Source organism: Pelodiscus sinensis, chromosome 11 (genome assembly GCF_052426305.1).
Source record: "Pelodiscus sinensis isolate ZL-2025 chromosome 11, ASM5242630v1, whole genome shotgun sequence".
Lineage (NCBI taxonomy): Eukaryota > Metazoa > Chordata > Testudines > Trionychidae > Pelodiscus > Pelodiscus sinensis.
In genome coordinates, this window is record NC_143062.1 from 18579088 (window position 1) to 18599456 (window position 20369).

Here is a 20369-nt window from a genome sequence, read left to right on the forward strand (position 1 = left end):
GAGAGACAGACAGAGATCAAGTGTATGTATATGTGCTTCTGTGTGTGTCAGGTCTGCGTGTGCCAGTGTGTCCCTGTGAGTGTCCCTATCCACCAGTGTTTCTGTGTGTGTCTCAGTCTGTGCACATTTTTGTGTTGGTATGTCTCTGTGTGTCAATCCTGACATGAGTCTGTTTATGTCAATCTGCATTAGTGTCCTTCTCAATGCAAATCTATGAATGTGTGTGTTCCTCTGATCTACTGGCAGTGTCAGACGGTACGCGCGCAAACACACATACACACACAGCTCAATGGCTGTTAATTACTAAGCTGATACTCTGCTATTTCCTCCTTTGCAAATAAATACCTGTTGCCTACTAACTCTGTCCAATCATTTTTGCAGGGCAGAAGTTGCAATCTGCAGAGAAATACCCTGGATTCCTCGCCGCATGGGCGGATTTCACATCCAACCTGTGATAAGAATGGATTTTCCCCTTCCTTTTCTTCTTTGAAAAGCTGTTCCCCTCATAAAGCAAAAGCAGCAGAGCCTGCTCCCCCTGGAAGCTGTGACAACTCAGCAGCGTATGTCAAGCGGATTGGAGGGGAGCTACCTCCACGGTTGAGTAGCACAGCAACTCTGCCTCCACGGAGTGGGTGTGAATACAAATCCCTCAGCTTGGTCACGCAAGAACACCCTGCTGCCGGGGGGCTTTGAGAAAGGATTGGATTTTTATCCTGTTTTAAGTAACTTTTTGGAAGAAAGCCGGAGGAATCAGACACCAGGGCTCAGGGGGAGAGATTGCCAAAAAGAAAAAAAAAAAGTGTGGCTCTTTGGACAACCTGCAAGGAAATAAAAATTCCTTTGGGCTGCAAACTGGAAACTAACACTGAAAAGGATGGATTTACAAAGAGGCAAGCTGAACTGAAGACTGCCAGCCCCCAAAATGTGCATGGTTGCTGGGGAGGGCTAGACAGATTATATATCGTTGTCAGCAGGGTGTGTTGGGTTGGGAAGAAGGATAAAAGAAGTTGGGATGAACTGATGCCAACTGTGGACATAAAGAGTCCGTTGGAGTTTGCAAAGCTACAGCCCTATCCATGGAAGTAGGAGTCTAAAGCCCAAGTTGATCTGAGAGGAGGGAGCGGCGTAGCAGGAAGGTAAGCTTACCACACAGATTGGAGCAGGCACATTTGGAGCCTGGTAAAGTCAGTCATACATATTAACTGTCAATAGCAGAGACATGAGGATGGGATGGTTCCATTAGCATAAATGGGGAACATGAATTGCAGGGAGAAAATGCCAAAAAGGGTTATGTCCCAGGGAAGTCCTGGGATCCAGATGACATGGGGGATACTCCTCTGTGCTCACCAGGGAGAGGGAGCAGTGAAGGCAGGACTCCTGGGTCCTATTCCTAGCTCTGGGAAGGGCGTAGGTCTAGCAGGTGAAAGAGAGGGGTGGAAGGGAGGACATCTTCTTGGGACTTTTGCAGGGAGCATGGTTAGAGCAGGATGGAATCTCAGGACGAGTTAGAATCACAGCTTTCATTTAGAGCACATCTACACAGCAGTGTTATTTCGGAATGACTGATGTTATTCCAAAATAACAGTCTGCATCTACACTAAAAGCAAATGTCGAGCTGGAGGACTTCTTACTACCACTCCTGTAACCCTCATTTCATGAGGAGTAAGGGAAGTTGAAGGAATAGTGCTCTTTCTCGGACTTCCTGCTGCGTAGACAGCGCCAAAAGTCAAAATAAGCTATTTCGACTTAAGCTACTCAATTGAGGTAGCTCAAATTGCATAGATTGTTTCAGCTTTAGCCCTGCTGTGTAGACATGCCCTTAGAAACAGAGGAGTGTCTGGTGGCATTGGGGAGGGATAGGAGGGAGAGAGACCAAAGAAAAATTTTGAAAACATAACCTGAGAGTCAGTGTCACCTGCCTCAGCCTGCAGCCAGCCTGGGACAGCTACCAGAGGTGTTATCTTCCCTGTGCATCTTAACTTTGCTGGGCATGCCCAGAGTTATGGATGATGCCTAGGGCCCTGGAGTTCCCGGCGGTCTTTGGATCCCAACCATTAGAGGAAATGGAGCAGCTCCTCTTGCTGACAGGGACTAGCCTAAGCATGGTGCCTAATCTGGGAGTCAGTAAGTATCCCTACTCTTTATCTAGTGCTTTCCATCAGCAGACCTCAAAGTGCTTTCCAAAGGAGGGGTCATTAGCCCCATTTTACAGATGGGAAAACTAAGGCACAGAAAGGCTGTATAGTTGCTCATGGTCACTGTCATGGCCACAATCAGAACCCAGCTTGCCTATATCCTAAGTCAGTGTTCACCCTATTAGGCAATACTGCCTTCCAATTTAGCTCCTGGCAACTGGCTAGTGTGAGAGTTTAAGGGCAGATATAACCTGTGTCCTCAGCAAAAAGGTCCAAGTAATTGCATCTGGAGAGCCACTGAGGAGTAGGCCGGTGAGGATGCAGTGCTTGGTTTCTGCAGGACCTTGGGACCATCCCCATAGCTGAGCTGGAGCTCATCTAAGTCCTAAAGGCCCACTCCCCACCTAGAAAACACCCCTAAAATGCAGCAGGTGCATCCGTCCCTGTGAATTCCTGCTACTTTACCAACTAAAGGCAGCATGGGCCTCTGTGTGAGAGTGATATGGACACAAACTTTGCATCAGGGAAGGGGAGCTATGGAACTACACATGGATAAGGTGCATCTTTGGAGAGCTCCCTGGGAGTTCTCCATCCAACCGTGTTTTTCAGAAAATACAGCGACCCATGTTCTCATTCCTTCTCCAAATCAGGCAGAGCAGGGACATCATCCTGGGTATTCTGCACACCTGAGCAATGCCCTGGCCACTGGGGCTAGCTGGCTGCGCTGGGGGCTCTCAATGCTTTTTCAAACAATCACAGTTTCGATTCAGTGCAGAACAAAAACGATTGAAATCTTTGGCTGGCTGTCAAATGTTTGAAATCTTTGGCTGGCTGAAATTCTTCTTCCCCAGTCCTCTGCATGCATTGTCTGAGCTGGGGAAAGCCAGCTTGAGCAAAGAGCAACACCATGCACATGCTCTCCCTGCATGGCTAGCCTTGGCCCTGCAGCAAGTGGATATGGCAGGAGAAGTTGCCACTTGCAGGCTGGCTTAAAGCAATTGAACTGTGCACAAGGCCTGGGCAAGGGTTCACTCTTCTTCTATGGGCAAGCATCTTCGCTAGGACAAGCCATACGTTCATTACTCAGACTAGCTAAAGGGTGGCGAAGGCAAGTTTTTCATACACAGAGTTAATGTCCACACAGACCCTGTGCTGAGCTGACACACCAGGGATAGAACCAGCGACTTCCAGAGTTCAAAGCATAAATGACTACAGCTTGTACTAAAAGGCCCATGCACCAGGTGTTTGTGACACTCTGTGCATCTGCAGAGAGGGGGCCTAGCGCACACTCTCACCAGTGGATTACAACTGCAGCATGCACAGACATAACCAAGCCAGCTGGCATCGACCTAGCTCAGGTACCAACAACAAAGAAGGAGCAGCAGCTCAGACTTTAGCATGCTGCCCTAGCTCCCCTCTTTGTACCTGCACTAGCGAGATCAAAGGTAGCTCAGATGGAGCTGTGTGTGCTGCAGTCGCAGCCTGGGACTGTAGTATCGATATTCCCTCTTGGCGAGAAGGGTAAGGGATTCACCTCCACCTGCTAACTCATGTTAAAGCTACACCTTGTCATGGCTCTGCTGGGGCTTGGTGAGCATGAGTTACGAACACACCTTTCGTCCTAGTAAAGACCAGGCCTCAGAGAAAGGACGTATTTTTTATCCCCCTTTGTACTAAGCCATGTTAAAATCTTATGGGAGATGAAGTAAGAGTTTCCTTTCACCAAAATATTAAGTCCTATTACAAGCTAATCCTGAGGATTCATGTTAACTAACACAACATTAAACACAGCTAGACAGTGCAAAGGTAACAGAAGTCTTGTCCCTAACTCCATTCCTGTCTACACACAACACTCCTTCTCTTGAGTGGGGTGGTTCTTTGAACTCAGGTAAGCAGAACAGGTCAGCTACTGATATGACTGCTCTGCAGGGGGGTGCAGGCTAGCACTACTCTAGTGCTGCTAGTCTTCCAGTGCCTTCCCTCAATCTCCTGCGTAGGGAGGGACTGGGCCCGTGCCCCTTGCTCTCTTGTGTATCTAGACACCAGGGACTTAAACATGGGTCTGCCACATCCCACCCATCCCTGGCCACCAAGGGAGAGAATTGCTCTCTGGCCAAATAAATGTGTAATGATTTCTACAACATGGGACAGCTTTCCCAGGACACAGAGAGAGAGACTGACTACAAGGCAGCAGGGCTGGCCTTACCATGAGGCGAACTGAGGCCACCGCCTCAGGTGCCAGACTGTGTGTGCGGGGGGGGGGGGGTGCGCCACTAGGACCCAGAGTGCAGAAAATTGTGTCTGCTGCTGCTGCAACGAGGGAGCATGGGGTGTCCTCTGAGCTCCCCACTTCAGGTGCCAAAATGTTGCGGGCAGGCCCTGCAAAGCACTGGTCAGAGCACTCCTCCAGGGCTGTGGGAGAGCCAGGTTGAAGCCCACACCAGGCAGAGCAGGGATTTGCCTGTAGGCCTCCCGTATCCCAGATGAGTGCCCTGACCACTGACACAGGCCGGGCTTGTTGCAAGCTCTTTCTCCCCAGCCAGAAATTTCCTCCTGGATCATTGAAACCCATATGTGGAAACGGGCTGGGCAGTAATCTCGGCTCGCTAGCTGCCTAATTGCTGTCAGGTTTAAACCCTCCAGTGAACCAAAGGGGCCCTGAAAGTCAATTCATTAAAAAACCTGAATATCAGAGTTTAAGATTAATAAGCTCTTGATTTATCACTGTGCCAGGCCCCTGCACATTATTCACTGCAGAACTCCAAAGGCTGGAGCATCCCTGGCTTGCACTAAGGCTGGCTGCACTAGCAAATACCAGCACCATCCTGGATGGGGCCCTAAATGCTTGGTTTGTTGAGGCATTAGCAGCTTTGTTACAAGCCATGGCTGTGAAAGATCCCCTGTGGACAGAATAATTATTATTGATTATAAAAGCAGATAAACCCAGTCAGGACACAGCCGTGCTGAGAGACAGTATAAACCTCGCAAGCGGCTTTCAGTGTTACAGACAGAGTTCCTGTTTTATAATAATGTTGTGTGATGCAGGGCTCCCACTGTGACAGGCACTGCCCCAATCTCCATCCCAGCTCAAAGCCCCTGTTGTACCAGGCACTCCCTAAACTCTGACTGAGCTCTGAGCACTACACAGACCGCAACTGAAGAACAGTCCCCTCCCCACGGAGCTTGCAGTTTACATGGAGCAAAGGTGGGAGGGAAAACGGATACTGAGAGGGGAAGGGATTTACCCAAGGTCACCCAGCAGAACAGAGGCAATGCCAGGACTTGAGCCCAAGGAGGCTGTGTTGTCCAATGGGTTGCACTCAGGCCTGGGGCCCAGAACACCTAAGTTATAATTGCAGCTCTGCCACTGGCCTGCTGGGCGACCTTGGGCAAATCACCTCACTCCCTCAGTTTCCCTTCCTATCCTTTTTCTATTTAGACTGTCTTTAGGGCAGGAACTATTTCTCAATATGTTTCTGTAGAGTATCTAGCACAAAGGGGGCACAGATTTTGGTTGATGTCTGGGCAGCATCTGGTACAATGAAGGCCCCAGTTGTGGTTGTAGTTTTTAGGTGGTACAATACAATAACATCCTCATACCACAGTAAACCCTGGAGCATGCTGTTTCTTCATCCCACACTGAGCAGATTTTGCGTCTGCTTTATTACTGAATGTAACATTCTACAGTTTCAGCTTCAGTTTTTTAATTATACATCTATATATATTTAAATGTTTCCATGAACACCAGATAAAAAAAACAAAAATGATCAGAATGACTCCCAGTATGGGAGATGGAATGTGTATATCTCCTAATGAAGGGAAGCTCCAAATTACTTCTTATTATTATACCATTTTCCCCCTAGAAAAATATTGTCATATCACATCTTGCTATCAATATAATTAACCTCCCCAGACACAAATTTGAATGTTCTTTTCCCCACCCGGCTTCCAATGTGTATCATTTTCTATTAACTGGAACAATTTTCATTTCTATTAGCCCTGGATACAATGCAACTGAGCAAACTTCTTTTAACAATCCTTTTGAAAGGCATTTGCATACCTGTCTGCAATTACAGCCCAGATAAGGCTCGATGCATAATGCATGCAGCATGAAATTGGCAAAATAATTAACTTTAGGGTTGGTTGTTTTTTTCCTTAAGAAGTGGGCATGTTACAAGTTCTATAAAAAGAAACCTAGAGATAAACATCGGACAGAATCTCGACTAAGTCAGTTTGTCCTGCTCTGAGGTGACTCTCTGCTTTGTGACGTGATAGTATCTTGATAACTAAAGGACTCATTTATAAAACATCCCATTTGCTTGCAGATTTAAAGAGGATCAGGATGGGCTGGATTTGGATGGGACAATTTTAAGGAGAACACACAGGAGTGGCAGTTCTGTATCAGATGTATCAATGGGTCGGATATTTATAAAAAAGTGGTAGTTAGTGAATAGCACCGTAGACTAGCATGCAGGACACCTGGGTTCTATTTCTGGCTCTGCCATTAGCTTCCTTCATGATCATGGACAAGTCTCCATCTGTGCCTCAGTTTAATCCTGTGTCCAATCATTGTGCCCACATTTCAGGAAAGATAAATTGGAGAGACCAATAATGATTAAAGGATTGGAAAATATTCCTTATTAGGAGAGACTCCAGCAAACCAAAGTTTAAGGGGGATCTAGATCACCATTTATAATATCTACATGGAATACAGAAATTGGGCTCTTCAGTCTAGTAGACACAGGTAGGTCTAACATGATCCAATGGCTGGAAGCTGTGACTAGACAGATTCAGATTGGAAATAAGGTTTGACTTTTTAAGCCTCAAAGACTCTAAGTGATGGAGAATCCACCCATTCTCTGGGTCAGCTTTTCGAATGGTTAATCTCCCTCCCCTTATTTCTAGCTGAATTTGTCTAGTTTCACCTCGTGGCCAATGGGTCCTGTTCTGCCTTTGTCTGATGGACTGAAGAGCCCTCTGCTTTCTGAATCTCTTTCCCACTGAGGTACTTCATCTAGACTGTGGTCAAGTCAGGTCTTAACCTGCTCTTGGAGAAGCTAAACAGAATGAGCATCTTAAGAGTCTCACCCTAAAGCAGGAATTCCAGACCTTGGATCGTTCTTGTAGCAATTTTCGGAACCCTTTCCAGTTTGCCATCAGCCTTTTTGAAATATGAACACCAGAAACGGCCATGTATGATCCCAGTAATGGTCTCATCAATGCCATATAGAGAGGTGTCACCTGCAGATTCCTATGTAATACTCCTCTGTTATACACCCTAGGGTCACATACACCCTCTTAACTACAGAATCCCACCGAGAGGTCATGTGCAGTTGGTTAGACAGGAGGTTAGATTAGATTAGACCAGATGCAGGAGCAACATGCGGGCGGTGCAAAGGATCGCCACCACGTCACACGTGACTTCTCCTCACAACACAATAGGGTGGGGGAGGATCCCGCCTCTTATTCCACCCCTGCTCTGCCCTCTCCACCCTAGGCCCCGCCTCTTTCCATTCCTGCCCTGCCCCCACTCCTCCTCTTCTCCCAAGTCCCCCCTCTCCCCCCACTCTCAGCAGCAGTAGGAAGTTCAGCAAAGCTGCTGGGAGTGCGGGGGAGGGCGACCCAAGCTGCCAGAACCAAGTCCCATTTACCCCCTGGGCCGCATCACTCGGGAAGGGACTTGGGAGAAGAGATGTAGTGGAGGTTGGAGAGGGGCAGAGCCTGGGTGGAAAGGGCAGGGCAGGGGCCCTTCCTTAGGCCAGGGGTGGTGCAGAAAGCAGTCACGTGGGGTGGTCACATGACTGGTGTCCCGAATGTGTTCTTCCCCACCATTCACCACTGACCAGATGTCTCAATTTCATAGGGACAGTCCTAATATTTGGGGCTTTTTCTTACATAGGCACCTATTACCCCCACCTCCTATCCCGATATTTCACACTTTCTGTCTTGTCACCTTGGATTAGAGAGTCATAATGGTCCTTTAAACTCTAGCAAAGCAGGCCACTCTGAGCCTATCCTCCCAGTGTGGAGCTATGGGGCGCTGTGTAGAGTTGGTTAGAAGTTTTCCCATGTAACAGTCTAATGCCATAAAAGCCAATTCCATGAAATCAAAATAAAAAACTTCTTGATTTCGTCAACATTTTCAACAAAAATGTATCAAAGTATTTTGTTCAGCTTTCCTGTTCTGTTCAGTATACATCACTCCCCTCCCAGAGCTGAATGTGTGTGTGTGTGTGCAGCGCGAGTGGGCTGTTTTAAATACATATCTCCTTGTAAAGAGACAACGAAACAGACAAAGAGCTCATATTCCATGCCCAACTCCTCCCAATTAATCCCTGCAGTAGGACTAAATGGAATCACAGTTCCCCCAGGGACCCTCCCCCCTGCATCCAGTGCTAGGTGGGAGATCTCTGGGTGGCTTTTAGCAGCATTGCACACATGCCCCCAACATGTGCTTCCCACTCCACCACTTCCCACAATGAAATCCTCCCCAGCACCACCTCCCACTCTCCTCTATCTCCTTCCATGCTTCATGTCTCCCCTTCTCTTGACTTGGCCTTTGCAAAAGGCACACACGAGACAGGCAGTGAGGTCTTGTCGCTTCTGTTCTGCTGTCTGCATGGATGCAGATGGGCCCCAGAGGAATAAACCACAGAGCAAGGAGCTGAGCTTTGGGGGCAACTAAGTTTAAAATACTGGAGTGTCACAGAAATGCTAACAGATCCATTCAAACTCCCATCGGCAAGTGCGTACATCTGTCAGAATCTTGAATTCAGGGATGGAATAAAACACCAGATTTTTATATTTCTCCACTCTGGAAAAAAAAGACGGATCAGCAGCGGTTCTCAACCTGGGGTCTGCAGACTATGTCTAAGATTTCCAAAGAGGTCCACAGCTCCAGTCAACATTTTTTAGGGGTCCACAAATGAAAAAGTGTTGAGAAGTGCTGGATTAAGACACCTAATTTGTAGCATTCTCCCCCCATCCTTCTACCGCCAGGCCCACTTGCTTCCAAATAACTGATGGCCAAAAGAGAAATTCCATCACTACAAAGGAACAGGCAGCATCCCCTATGATGTTAAGGCCCCCCAAATCAATAAGTAGCCATATGCAAGGCTAGGCAAGGAGTATGCAATGGAAGTGAATAGATAGTTGTAAATGCAGTGGGGCCAGATCCCTAGCTTGTGTAAATCAGTGTTGCTCCACTGGAGTCAATTGGGCCAGATCCCAAGTGGTGTAAAATGGCATTACTCCATTACAGAGGCACTACTCCATTACAGATCGCAGCTGGTGTAAAATGGCATTACTAGGTTACAGTTAATAGGGTCAGAAACTGCAGGCTGGTGTAGGAGTTTATTACTCGTCCTTGGCTGGGGAAGGATGTCTGCAGAGCAATGCAGGAATGTTGCTTGATGGGACATCAGAATGCACAGGCAGATGTTAATGTTTAAATGCATTTCCTCAGGCAAAGGGGGCTTTGCAGGCCGCAGGAATTATTAGGCAGATTAAAGACTCTTGCAGGAATCCAAATGGTTTATTTTGGTAGGTCTCATGGTAAAGCTCAGCCACTCGGAAGCATCATTCTGCATTGCTCATTGGGCTACACTCCATCAGCATTCACCCCCATCTCTGACATCCTCTGCACCATTTTCCAAAGAGATTATGGTGGCCCATTTTGAGATGCCTTAAAAGGGTCTATTTTTTACAGCCCTTTGTGCAAATCAGACTCCTCTTGAGGTGTCTTGGGTTAACAACCAACCTGTACACCCTGCAGGGTTAAGACTGGCACTCGGGTCTCCTCACTTGCACTGTCAGTCCTTAGTGCCCTTGTCACTAGTCCATGCTACCTCCTGGTACTTTGACTCTCAGTGCTAGGCAAGCAGTGATGTCTAGTGGATTCGGCATTGTACTCCAACTCAGAAGACATGTGTCCTATACCTGGCTCTACCCCTGACCTCCTTGGTGACCGTGGACAAGTCACTTCATTACCTCATGACTTGGTTTCCCCATCTGTAAAATGGGGATAATGATCCTGCCCTGCTTCTACTGACTAAAGGTGCTGTAGAAAAACTAGGGGTTATGATTTACTTTCTATGTGGTGCTGGGGAAGAGATAAGCTGAACTTATTGACACATGAAACTGATGAATTTAGCAAGATTCCAAAAGGAGAGCTAGATAGGCAAAGCCTTCCAAGTGCAGAAGTGGTCTAAACCAGTGTTTCCCAACCTTTTTTTTTATAAAGTACCCTTTTTAAAAAAAATTATAAGTACCTCCTGTACCTACAGTTTTCAGACACACCATTTTTTTTCTACCATTGCAACACATTTGTTTAAACAGCTTAATCATAGCTGGGCCGGCAATGACATTTTTGGGTGTAAAAAGTATAAAAATAATAAAGCGCTGTAAAACTTAAAACAAAAATTCAGTTTTCTCCAAATTTCAGTTGTTTTGGCGTACCCCCCAGACGTCTCTCAAGTGCCCGTAATGGTACTCGTACAACTCGTTGAGAAACACTGGTATAAACCTACAGGCTGGAGCCGGAAATTGAGCCCTGGTCTCTGGCTGGCATGGTTGCCACTGCACCAACCTCCCCTTGCACTTTGCAGCTGCTTTACACTCACTCTGCATGGGTGCCACATCTTTGCACAAAATCAGAGCAAGCTGTGATCTGATTAAACTGTTTGACTCGCTGAAGGGTGAGAGCGTTAATAAAGTCTCTATCTGAGGTACGTTGGGTCCCATCGGCTGGATGAACAACGGATTTCTCAGTTCACTGGGGCTACTTCTTACACTGCAGGCTTTTTGCGCAAGTGTAGACATAGCCTGGCAGTTTTGAAAAGAAAACCATTTCAGGTTAGGCCAAAAATGAAATTTTCTGAAATTATTGGTGAATTGCATTGACTTTGCATTGGAAGGAGGGGCTTGTTTCAAACTGAACAAAGCACTTCCTTGGAATTTGGACATTTGTAAACTTTTCTGAACTTTAAAAAATGAAATTAAGGCACAGTTTGAAGCTGACACATCAAAACATTTCCTGTTGAAAATGTCAAAACAATTTCAATGCTTTTATTTAGAATTTTTTTAAAGTTTCTTTGTGAAACTTTTGATGTCACATAATCGGCTTTAAAAAAAAAGCTTTATGCAAAAAAATTTTCCAGTTCTAGCCACCACATATTAGAACAAGAGGCCAATCCAACCCCACAGTATTCTCAGCCCATACTTGTTGCCTCAGATCAAACCAATATGCCAATCTATCCCCTAATTCCTCAGGTCAAACAGGTGGTCCATCCAATCCATTAGCTGCTGTTGAGACCTATCTTGGAAGGCACACAATCTAGCCATCTATTACCATCATATTGGGGCACCTCACAATCTTTTAATGTATATATCTTCTCAATCCACCCATAAGGTAGAAGAGTATTATCATCACCATTTTCCAGATGGGGAAACTGAGGCACAGAACAACTCAGCAACATGCCTTAGGTCACTCAGAAAGTCTGTGGGAGATCAGGAATTGAACCTGGGTTTTCCAAGTCCTACACTAATGCCATAACCACTGCATGACTGTTTGTAAAGCTCCATGCAGGTTAGTTCTGATGTGTCGTCCTTCACAAGAGGTTAAGAAAAATTGTTCAAAGCAATTTTATGGGAGGAATAGCAAAAATATCTACAGCTTGTCTTCAAAGAAACAGCAGGGGCCAAAAGAGATTGGGAAATGAGACCCTTATTTGGCAGTGTGAGATATTGAGCCATAAAGGATTTTATGTCTCATAATGGAGGAAATGGCCAAAACTAAGAGTGAGCTGGGGGAAAAAAAGAGATGGGAAAGAAAAAAAAAAGAAACATAAAATTTATAGAGGAGCAAAATGCATAATGAACTCAAGCAAAGTGAATGGTTCCTAGTGATTTAACGGGCACTAGCCCAGTAGGAGACCTTGCTGGCTCAAACCTTCCATGTAAAGGCCTTGTAAAAAATAACATCAGATGGGGTTTAACTCAGGTGAGGTGAAAGGGCCTGTGATGAGTCCCTGTAAAGCATAACCTGCGTAGAACTCACTGGCACTGTTCTCCATAGGCAGCCTGTCACGGCAGCCACACTGGGGACAAAGACACAGCCATGAGGAAGGGAGGGAGGGGAAGAGAGTAGAGGGGAAAGAGACAGACAGACTGAGAGGAGTGTGTAGGGGGATGGATGGACAGGTGAGAGGAGTGTGTACAGGAAGGGAGGGGGAGAAAAAGAGGCGAGTGCATGGACATGGATGGATAGCTAGAGGGGTGTGTATGGGGATAGAGAGGGAGAGTTAAACTGCAATAGAAAGAAAAAGAAGAAGAAAGAATCCATCACAGCAAAGCCCCCTGATTAAGGTGCATGGAAACGGGCAGGTTGTGCACCCATGGGTCTGAGCCATGGGAGATGCTCCCCTCCCCTGAGTAGGCATTTAGGGCACTGGTCCCCAAATTTTTTACTTCATACTCCCCTTACCCCTGTCATGCCCACATCCCCTCCCTGGAGCCTGGGAGCAGGACTGGGGGTCCAAGAAAGGGGGATGCAGACAGGTTAAGAGAGCCATGGCTGGGGCCACAGCTGGAGGCGGTACTGGGAGCAGGGCCTTGACTGGGAGCTGTGTGGCTTTCCCTTTCTCTCATGGGGGCTGGTCCGGGCCTCAACTGCATCCTCCTACCCCCGAACATTCCTTCCCATCCCCAGGGAGCACAACACAAAGCTGGGGACTTCTGATCTAGGCACACCCCTCCCATTGCTCTACCGATGCAATCCTCAGTCCCATTCTACTCCTCCGCATCCCTTTCCAGGCTATGTTGGGGTCCAGGCAAATAAAACCCGTCCATAAAACCAAGCGATTTACTGCACTTAATTTGATAGGCTACATAAACCATGAAATATAAACAGCAGGACATAAAAGGGCAGCCAAAGGAGGTGGCCTTGCAACAAAGTGCCCTGTGGCCTGGACACTCTCTCCTCTGCAAAGATCTTTTGCCAAGCAGCTGTGAAACTCAGAGGCTAGGTGCTAACACAGCAGGAAGGATGCTAAGGCAGGAAGATGAGTGTCTGCAATAGAGGCAGGAAACAGGAGCGCTCTGGTCCGTGACTCCATAAACTCCACCATTATCCATCACGCCACAGTGCAAGATACAATCTCAACTCTATTACAGTCCTGAGCCAATGTAGGTATTGTGCAATGTGGTAATTACCTGGGACCTACACACACATAGAAGGTGGCATACAGCTATTACACACTCTCCGAAATTCAACCATTCCTGCTAAATTCTAGCACAACCAGGAATTATTCCAGGGCTGTCCTGTGGCTTGTCACACCAGAGGCCAGAGGCAATTATCACAGGGGTCCCTTCTGGCCTTACAATCTATACACATTAGGACTTTGCACTTAAGCTGGCTGCAGCCCCAGGCATCCTGTTGGGGGCCTCAATCTAACAGGTAAGGCCTCATGTGGGGAGCCAGAACACCTGGGTTCTATTCCCAGTTCAGAAAGTGGGGCAGGAGCTGCCTACTACTTTGTGTGTGCACAGTGGCTAGCACAATAGGACCAAATCTTGGCTGTTCCATAGGCTCTACTGTAATACACATGCTCACTAATTATAGTGGGTAGAGCAGCAGGGCTGGACATCAGGACTCCATGGTTCTTGTCCCAGCTCTGGAAGGAGAGAGGGGTCCAGTGGTTCTAGTAAGATGCCCTGGGAATCGGGGGCTCTGTGTTCTATTGCTAGCTCTGAAAGGGAGGGGGGTATAGTGGTTAATGCAGGAGGATGGGATTCCAGACACCCAGATTCTCTCCCGTTATCATAGTGCTTAGGACTCTCAGTCATGAACCAGAGCTCGATTGTGTTAGGCTCCCTGTATAAATGCCATCATGCCAGTGGTTGTCGGTAAAAAGTCACCCCACAATTCACACAATTGTACTGAGGCAAACGCTGTGCACATAGCAGGGCTTAGACTGCAAGATCTTTGGGACAGGGGCTGTCTCTCGGTGTGTGTCTGGGCAATGCCTGGCACAATTCTCAGTGGGGTCTGCACAGCCCCCGGCACAGCTGGGCCCTAATCTCAGTTAGGGTCTGTGCAGCCCGTGTACAGTGGGGGTCTGTGCAGGGCCAACACTATCAGTTTGATAGACAGATCTATATCTATGCACTACCGGAACACCACTCTTAATGCGTAAATCTCAGATCCCCTGAACGACACAAATCTGCAATGCATTAGTTTCTCTGTGACACCCTTTGCTGAGAGAGAGGATGGGACGAGTGGGTGGCTGAGCGACAAGGAGAGACAAATGCATGCAGGTAGCGGGAATGTGTGCAGGGCTCTGTTATCTGTTTCTAATGTATGCAATGTTGTGGCTATATCTCTAAGGCAGCTGGAAGCTGGCATGTCAGCGTTGCCATTAGAAAGCTCTTATTAACATGGATTTATATGTCTTCTGCAGCAGATTTTGCAGCCTGACAGATGCCAGGGGAAGATTTAGTGCTGGAAGCAAAGTTGGGTGGGGGCTGCATTAGTGGTCTGGGATTTTTTAATTGGTCAAAGGGTTGTAAAAGGAAAAACACCCCCACTCCCACCCTAGATTTCATCTGGACCATGGAGAAGTTTTGTTGGGATTTTTTGCTGGGTGATTTTAGCTGGGTTCATCTATCAGCTGACTGAAATTTCATTGTGAGGTGGGGTGATCTATTGGTCAAAGCACTGGACTAGGACTCCAGATATTTGGATTCTGTTCCTGGCTCTGCCACTAACTAGCTGGTGACCTTGGGCAAGCCATTGCCTCTCTTTTTCCCTTCACGATTGGTAGTTTAGAGTCTAAGGTCTTCAGGGATTTCCTTTTGCTGTGTATCTGTGAATAGTAGATAATGGGGACCTGATCTCAGCGAGGGTCTGTGCAGAGCCTGACATGATCAATCAATCGATAGGTAGAACACCCTGTCCCCATTCCCATGCTGCCTACCACTATCACTAATCCCCCATACAGCTCCACCTCAATAACTCAGGCTCCTCCCATTTGTCTCCCATCTACAGGTCCTAAAGGCGTAACCCAGGGTCCATTCCTCACCATCCCTAGTACAATGACAACCGCCTCCACGGTGACGTCCACAGTGGTGACCACAGCATCAGCCATGGATCTGCGTGACTGGCTCATGTTGTGTTACGGCCTGGTGGCCTTCCTGAGCGAGGTGATGGCCAGCGGAGCCTCCTGCCCCTCGGTGTGCCGCTGCGACAATGGCTTCATCTACTGCAATGACCGGGGCCTGACCTCCATCCCAGCCGACATCCCCGATGACGCCACCACCCTGTACCTACAGAACAACCAGATCAACAATGCCGGCATCCCCTCCAACCTCAAGACCAAACTTAACGTCCAGGTGATCTATCTCTATGAGAATGACCTGGATGAGTTCCCCGTCAACTTGCCCCGCTCACTGCGGGAGCTACACCTCCAGGACAACAACGTGCGCACCATCGCTCGTGACTCCCTGGCCCGCATCCCCTTGCTGGAGAAGCTCCACCTGGACGACAACTCCGTCTCCACTGTCAGCATCGAGGATGACGCCTTTGCTGACAGCACCCGCCTCAAGCTGCTCTTCCTGTCCCGCAACCACCTCAGCAGCATCCCGTCTGGCCTGCCTCGCACCTTGGAGGAGCTGCGGCTAGATGACAACCGCATCTCCACCATCCCACTGCATGCCTTCAAAGGGCTGAACAGTCTGCGGCGGCTGGTGCTAGATGGGAACCTGTTGGCCAACCAGCGCATCGCTGATGACACCTTCAGCCGGCTGCAGAACCTCAGCGAGCTGTCCCTGGTGCGCAACTCTCTGGCTGCCCCTCCACTCAATCTGCCCAGCTCTCACCTGCAAAAGCTGTACCTCCAGGATAACGCCATCAGCCACATCCCCTACAACACCCTCTCCAAAATGAGGGAGCTCGAGAGGCTGGACTTGTCTAACAACAACCTCACCACTCTGCCCAAGGGCCTGTTTGATGACCTGGAGAGCCTGACCCAGTTGCTGTTGAGGAACAACCCTTGGTTCTGTGGTTGCAACCTCATGTGGCTGAGAGACTGGGTCAAGGCCCGGGCCTCAGTGGTCAACGTGAGGGGGCTGATGTGTCAAGGGCCAGATAAAGTGAGAGGTATGGCCATCAAGGACATCACCAATGAGATGGATGAGTGCTTTGAGGTGGGTTCACAGGGCAACGCAGTGGTGGCCAAGACCACCACTAGCCATGCAGCTGTCACCACCCCTCAAGGCTCCCTCTTCACCCTCAAGGCCAAGCGGCCTGGGATCCGCCTGCCAGACTCCAACATTGACTACCCCATGGCTACAGGGTCTGGCACCAAGGCCTTGGTTCTCAGCGTCAAGCCACTGACAGCTGACAGCATCCAGATTAGCTGGAAGGCCATGCTGCCTGCTGCCTCCTTCCGGCTCAGCTGGCTGCGACTGGGTCACAGCCCAGCTGTAGGCTCCATCACCGAGACCCTAGTGCAAGGGGACAAGACTGAGTACTTGCTAACAGCTCTGGAACCTAAGTCTACGTACATCATCTGCATGGTCACCATGGAGACAGGCAGCACCTATGTGGCCGATGAAACTCCGGTGTGCGCCAAAGCAGAGACAGCTGACAACTACAGCCCCACCACCACCCTCAACCGGGAGCAGAATGTTGACCCAATGGCTGGCCTGCCTCTGGCAGGGATCATTGGAGGTGCAGTGGCCTTAGTCTTCCTCTTCCTGGTCATGGCAGCAATTTGCTGGTATGTCCACCGGACAGGCGAGCTGCTGACACGGGAAAGAGCCTACATCAGGGGCAGCCGGAAGAAAGATGACTACGTCGAATCGGGTACCAAGAAGGACAACTCCATCCTGGAGATCCGAGGTCCTGGGCTGCAGATGCTTCCCATCAACCCACACCGAGCCAAGGAGGAATATGTAATTCACACAATATTCCCATCCAATGGCACCAGCTTATACAAAAGCACCCATACCATCGGCTATGGCACAACCCGTGGGTATAGAGACGGCGGCATTCCAGACATAGATTACACCTATACATGATGGAGAACCATCGCTCCCTCTCAACCCCCACACCATCCCATGCTGCTGCCACTTGGTGACTTACAAATCAAGGAGAAACTCTTTTCCCTAATATAAATGGCATGAGTAGCAGGCACTGGGGAGAAGAGGGGGACTATTTTGTAGAAAAACAAGGGATGGTTAAAAATTTAAAAAGACATAATTTATATTTAATATTCCAGATTTCAAATGAACAACATGTGCTCATGGATCGAGGAGAAAAAAGCTACCTGTTCATATCTTTCCTCTTGTGTAAAGCTATTTTCGTTTTCAGGAGTTAGGTTATAAAAAAAAATCAACACATAATTGTCATTTCTGACTGCTGACCATTGATGGTTCAGCCAGCCCTGCTGCAGATGAGAGAGGAGGAGGATTTTATGCCCATTTAATGGGATCTACTTCCAACACTTTCCTGGTTTTATTCCCATAACTGGTTTCTTGGTTTTAATTTTTATGCCACTTTTATTGACTGTTTCATTAAGAGCGAACGGATTTGGATCGCCTCCATCTCCCAAAGCTGGAGGGGAAATGGGAAAATATTCCATATAGCAGCATAGTTCATGGGCGCGGACAATTGAAATGGACCCCTTGGTTAACTCCAGACATTTCAACTAGAAACATTATCTAATTTAATTCATAGCTTTGTCCATAGCAAAAAAAAAAATCTATCTATCTATATATGTGTGTGTGAGTGTGTGTACACACACACACACATACACACTTCCTCATCATCATTTTCTTCCAGACAGTTGGGGTGATGGCTTCTAGGGGATAAGATGCAGGATGCTGATGTCCAAATGTATCTCAGGTTCCATTGGGTCATGTATATTTGGGGGAAGAAGTGGATTAATTCAGGTTCCAGCAGAATAGGCTTTGGTGGAAGACTCTGCCTTTTGGGCCAGCTGTTGGGAGGCAGGAATGCACAGGGTGGTGCTAGAAAAAACCCAGTCTAGGTCACTACTGCTTTGGGAGAATCCTGTGGAAATAGTTAAAATTTCTTGAAACAAAACCACAAAGTTACTTTCTTTTTAGAAGGAGCACCAGGCAGGTTTGCTCAGGAAGCTACAAAGATATATAAGGAGCCCCAATTAACCCTCATCTCTCTTCCTTGGAAAACTCTGCTTTGACTGTTAACTCTCTTCTTCTTTTATTATCATTCAATGGTTTTAAAATCACACCCAGACCTGAAATCAAGACAGGAGTGATTGGGAACAATTCCCTGGGCTTGGACCTAAATGTTTTAGGAAACGTGTGAGACACTCAGCCTTGTGCAGAGAGAGGTCAAGCACAAGGTCACGGTGCTACACTCCAGCAGGGGTAGAAAAAAGGAGTCCTATTTCCCAGTGTTTCCCAGTTCTAACCACTAGACCCCACTCTCTCAGGTGCACAGGCCTAGCACTGGGCTGGAGCACAGGCATAAGGATACCGCTGCAGTGCCACTGTGCTCCCGAGAGGCTGTATCTCAGGGCAGAGTTTGTGGAAGGTGCATGGTAATGCTCTGGTGCAAACTACAGAATGTGGGCCTTTGTCACTAGCAGTAGAACTGCCAGATCTCAGAGGCTCATAGGGTCATCATAGACTTGACACAGGATCTGAAGTCCCTGGGGGTATGTCTACACTACCACCCTAGTTCGAACTAGGGTGGTAATGGAGTCAACCAGAGTTGCAAATGAAGCCTGGGATTTGAATTTCCTGGGCTTCATTTGCATGTTGCCGGGCGCCGCCATTTTTAAATGTCCGCTAGTTTGGACTCCGTGCCCCGCGGCTACACGCGGCATGAACTAGGTAGTTCGGACTAGGCTTCCTATTCCGAACTACCGTTAGTCCTCGTTCCATGCGGAGTAACGGTAGTTCGGAATAGGAAGCCTAGTCCGAACTATCTAGTTCGTGCCGCGTGTAGCCACGGGGCACGGAGTCCGAACTAGTGGATATTTAAAAATGGCGGCGCCCGGCAACATGCAAATGAAGCCCGGGAAATTCAAATCCCGGGCTTCATTTGCAACTCCGGTTGACTACATTACCACCGTAGTTCGAACTAGGGTGGTAGTGTAGACATACCCTGGAAGAGGCCAGGGGGAGTAAGTGGGAGAGCTGTACCAGGCCAGCCTAGGCAGGAAAACTTACTTGCCCTCCCCAAAAACATGCACACAGAGAAACACACATACAGAGCCATTCTTGCACACATGCACAGAGGGTCTGTCTGTCTCTCTTTCATAGGGTGCATCTACACAGCACCCTACATTTTAAATAAGATACACAATTTGCGCTAATATCTAACTCTCCCTTGCTGCAGATTAAGCCCCTTACTTCTTGTCCTGCCATCAATGGACATAGAGAACAATTGATCCCCATTCTCTTTATAACAGCTTCAGAGGGGTCTGTACAGGATAAACTTAAAAAACAACAAATAATCTGGTAGCACTTTAAAGACTAACAGAACACGTGGGCTGTGCCCATGAAAGCTCATGATACCATCTACATCGGGGGTTCCCAACCTTTTTTGGCCCCCATGCCTCCTTGGCTTTTAGTAACCTTCCCGTACCCCCTATTCAATATGAAAGGAAATTAATTCTAGACTCTAGAATCTACAACTTCTTTCACTAACACTACTACTTTTGGAATATTTCAATTAGGATAATCTAGTTATTTATCAAATATTCCCCGTACCCTCTTGACAAGCTTCTCGTACCCCATAAGGGTACGCATACCCCAGGTTGGGAACCCCGATCTACATATTCTGTTAGTCTTCAAAGTGCTACCAGACTATTTGTTGCTCTTTATAATAGCCTTTACATATTGGAAGACTGTCATCAGGTTCCCTATCAGTCATGTTTTCTCAAGACTAAACATACCCAGTGGTTTTAACTTTTCCTCATAGCAGTGTTCCCTCTAATTTCTTCCAGCCGTGGGTGGATTAAATTTTGTTATTTGCACCAAGGCATGTGCAGATGTGCACCACCAGGAGAAACACATGCTAAACAGCTGGGCTGCACCTAAATCTCTCTGGGTGGCTGCCCAAACACTCATCTTACAGGGAACACTGCTCACAGGTCAGGCTCGCTAAAGCTTTCATCATGTTTGTTGCTCTCCCCTGGACTCTGTCCAGTTTGTCCACTTCTTCCTAAAGTGTGGTGCCCA

The 20369-nt window shown here is 47.8% G+C and overlaps 2 protein-coding genes across 5 annotated transcripts in view; one reads left to right on the plus strand and one right to left on the minus strand.

Annotated features, from left to right (window-relative positions):
• Positions 1 to 20369, minus strand: part of MACROD1 (mono-ADP ribosylhydrolase 1) — a 227060-nt gene that overhangs the window by 155909 nt on the left and 50782 nt on the right. The window lies entirely within an intron of this gene.
• On the plus strand, positions 392 to 18851 carry FLRT1 (fibronectin leucine rich transmembrane protein 1). Its single transcript, XM_006125069.5, has 2 exons — positions 392 to 1136; positions 15181 to 18851. Exon 2 carries the CDS (start codon positions 15228 to 15230, stop codon positions 17211 to 17213), a length of 1986 nt encoding a protein of 661 aa, XP_006125131.3. The 5' UTR covers positions 392 to 1136; positions 15181 to 15227; the 3' UTR covers positions 17214 to 18851.

Excerpts from the sequence above, each read along its gene's own strand:
- FLRT1 (XM_006125069.5), top strand. The coding sequence starts at position 15,228 with ATGACAACCGCCTCCACGGTGACGTCCACAGTGGTGACCACAGCATCA.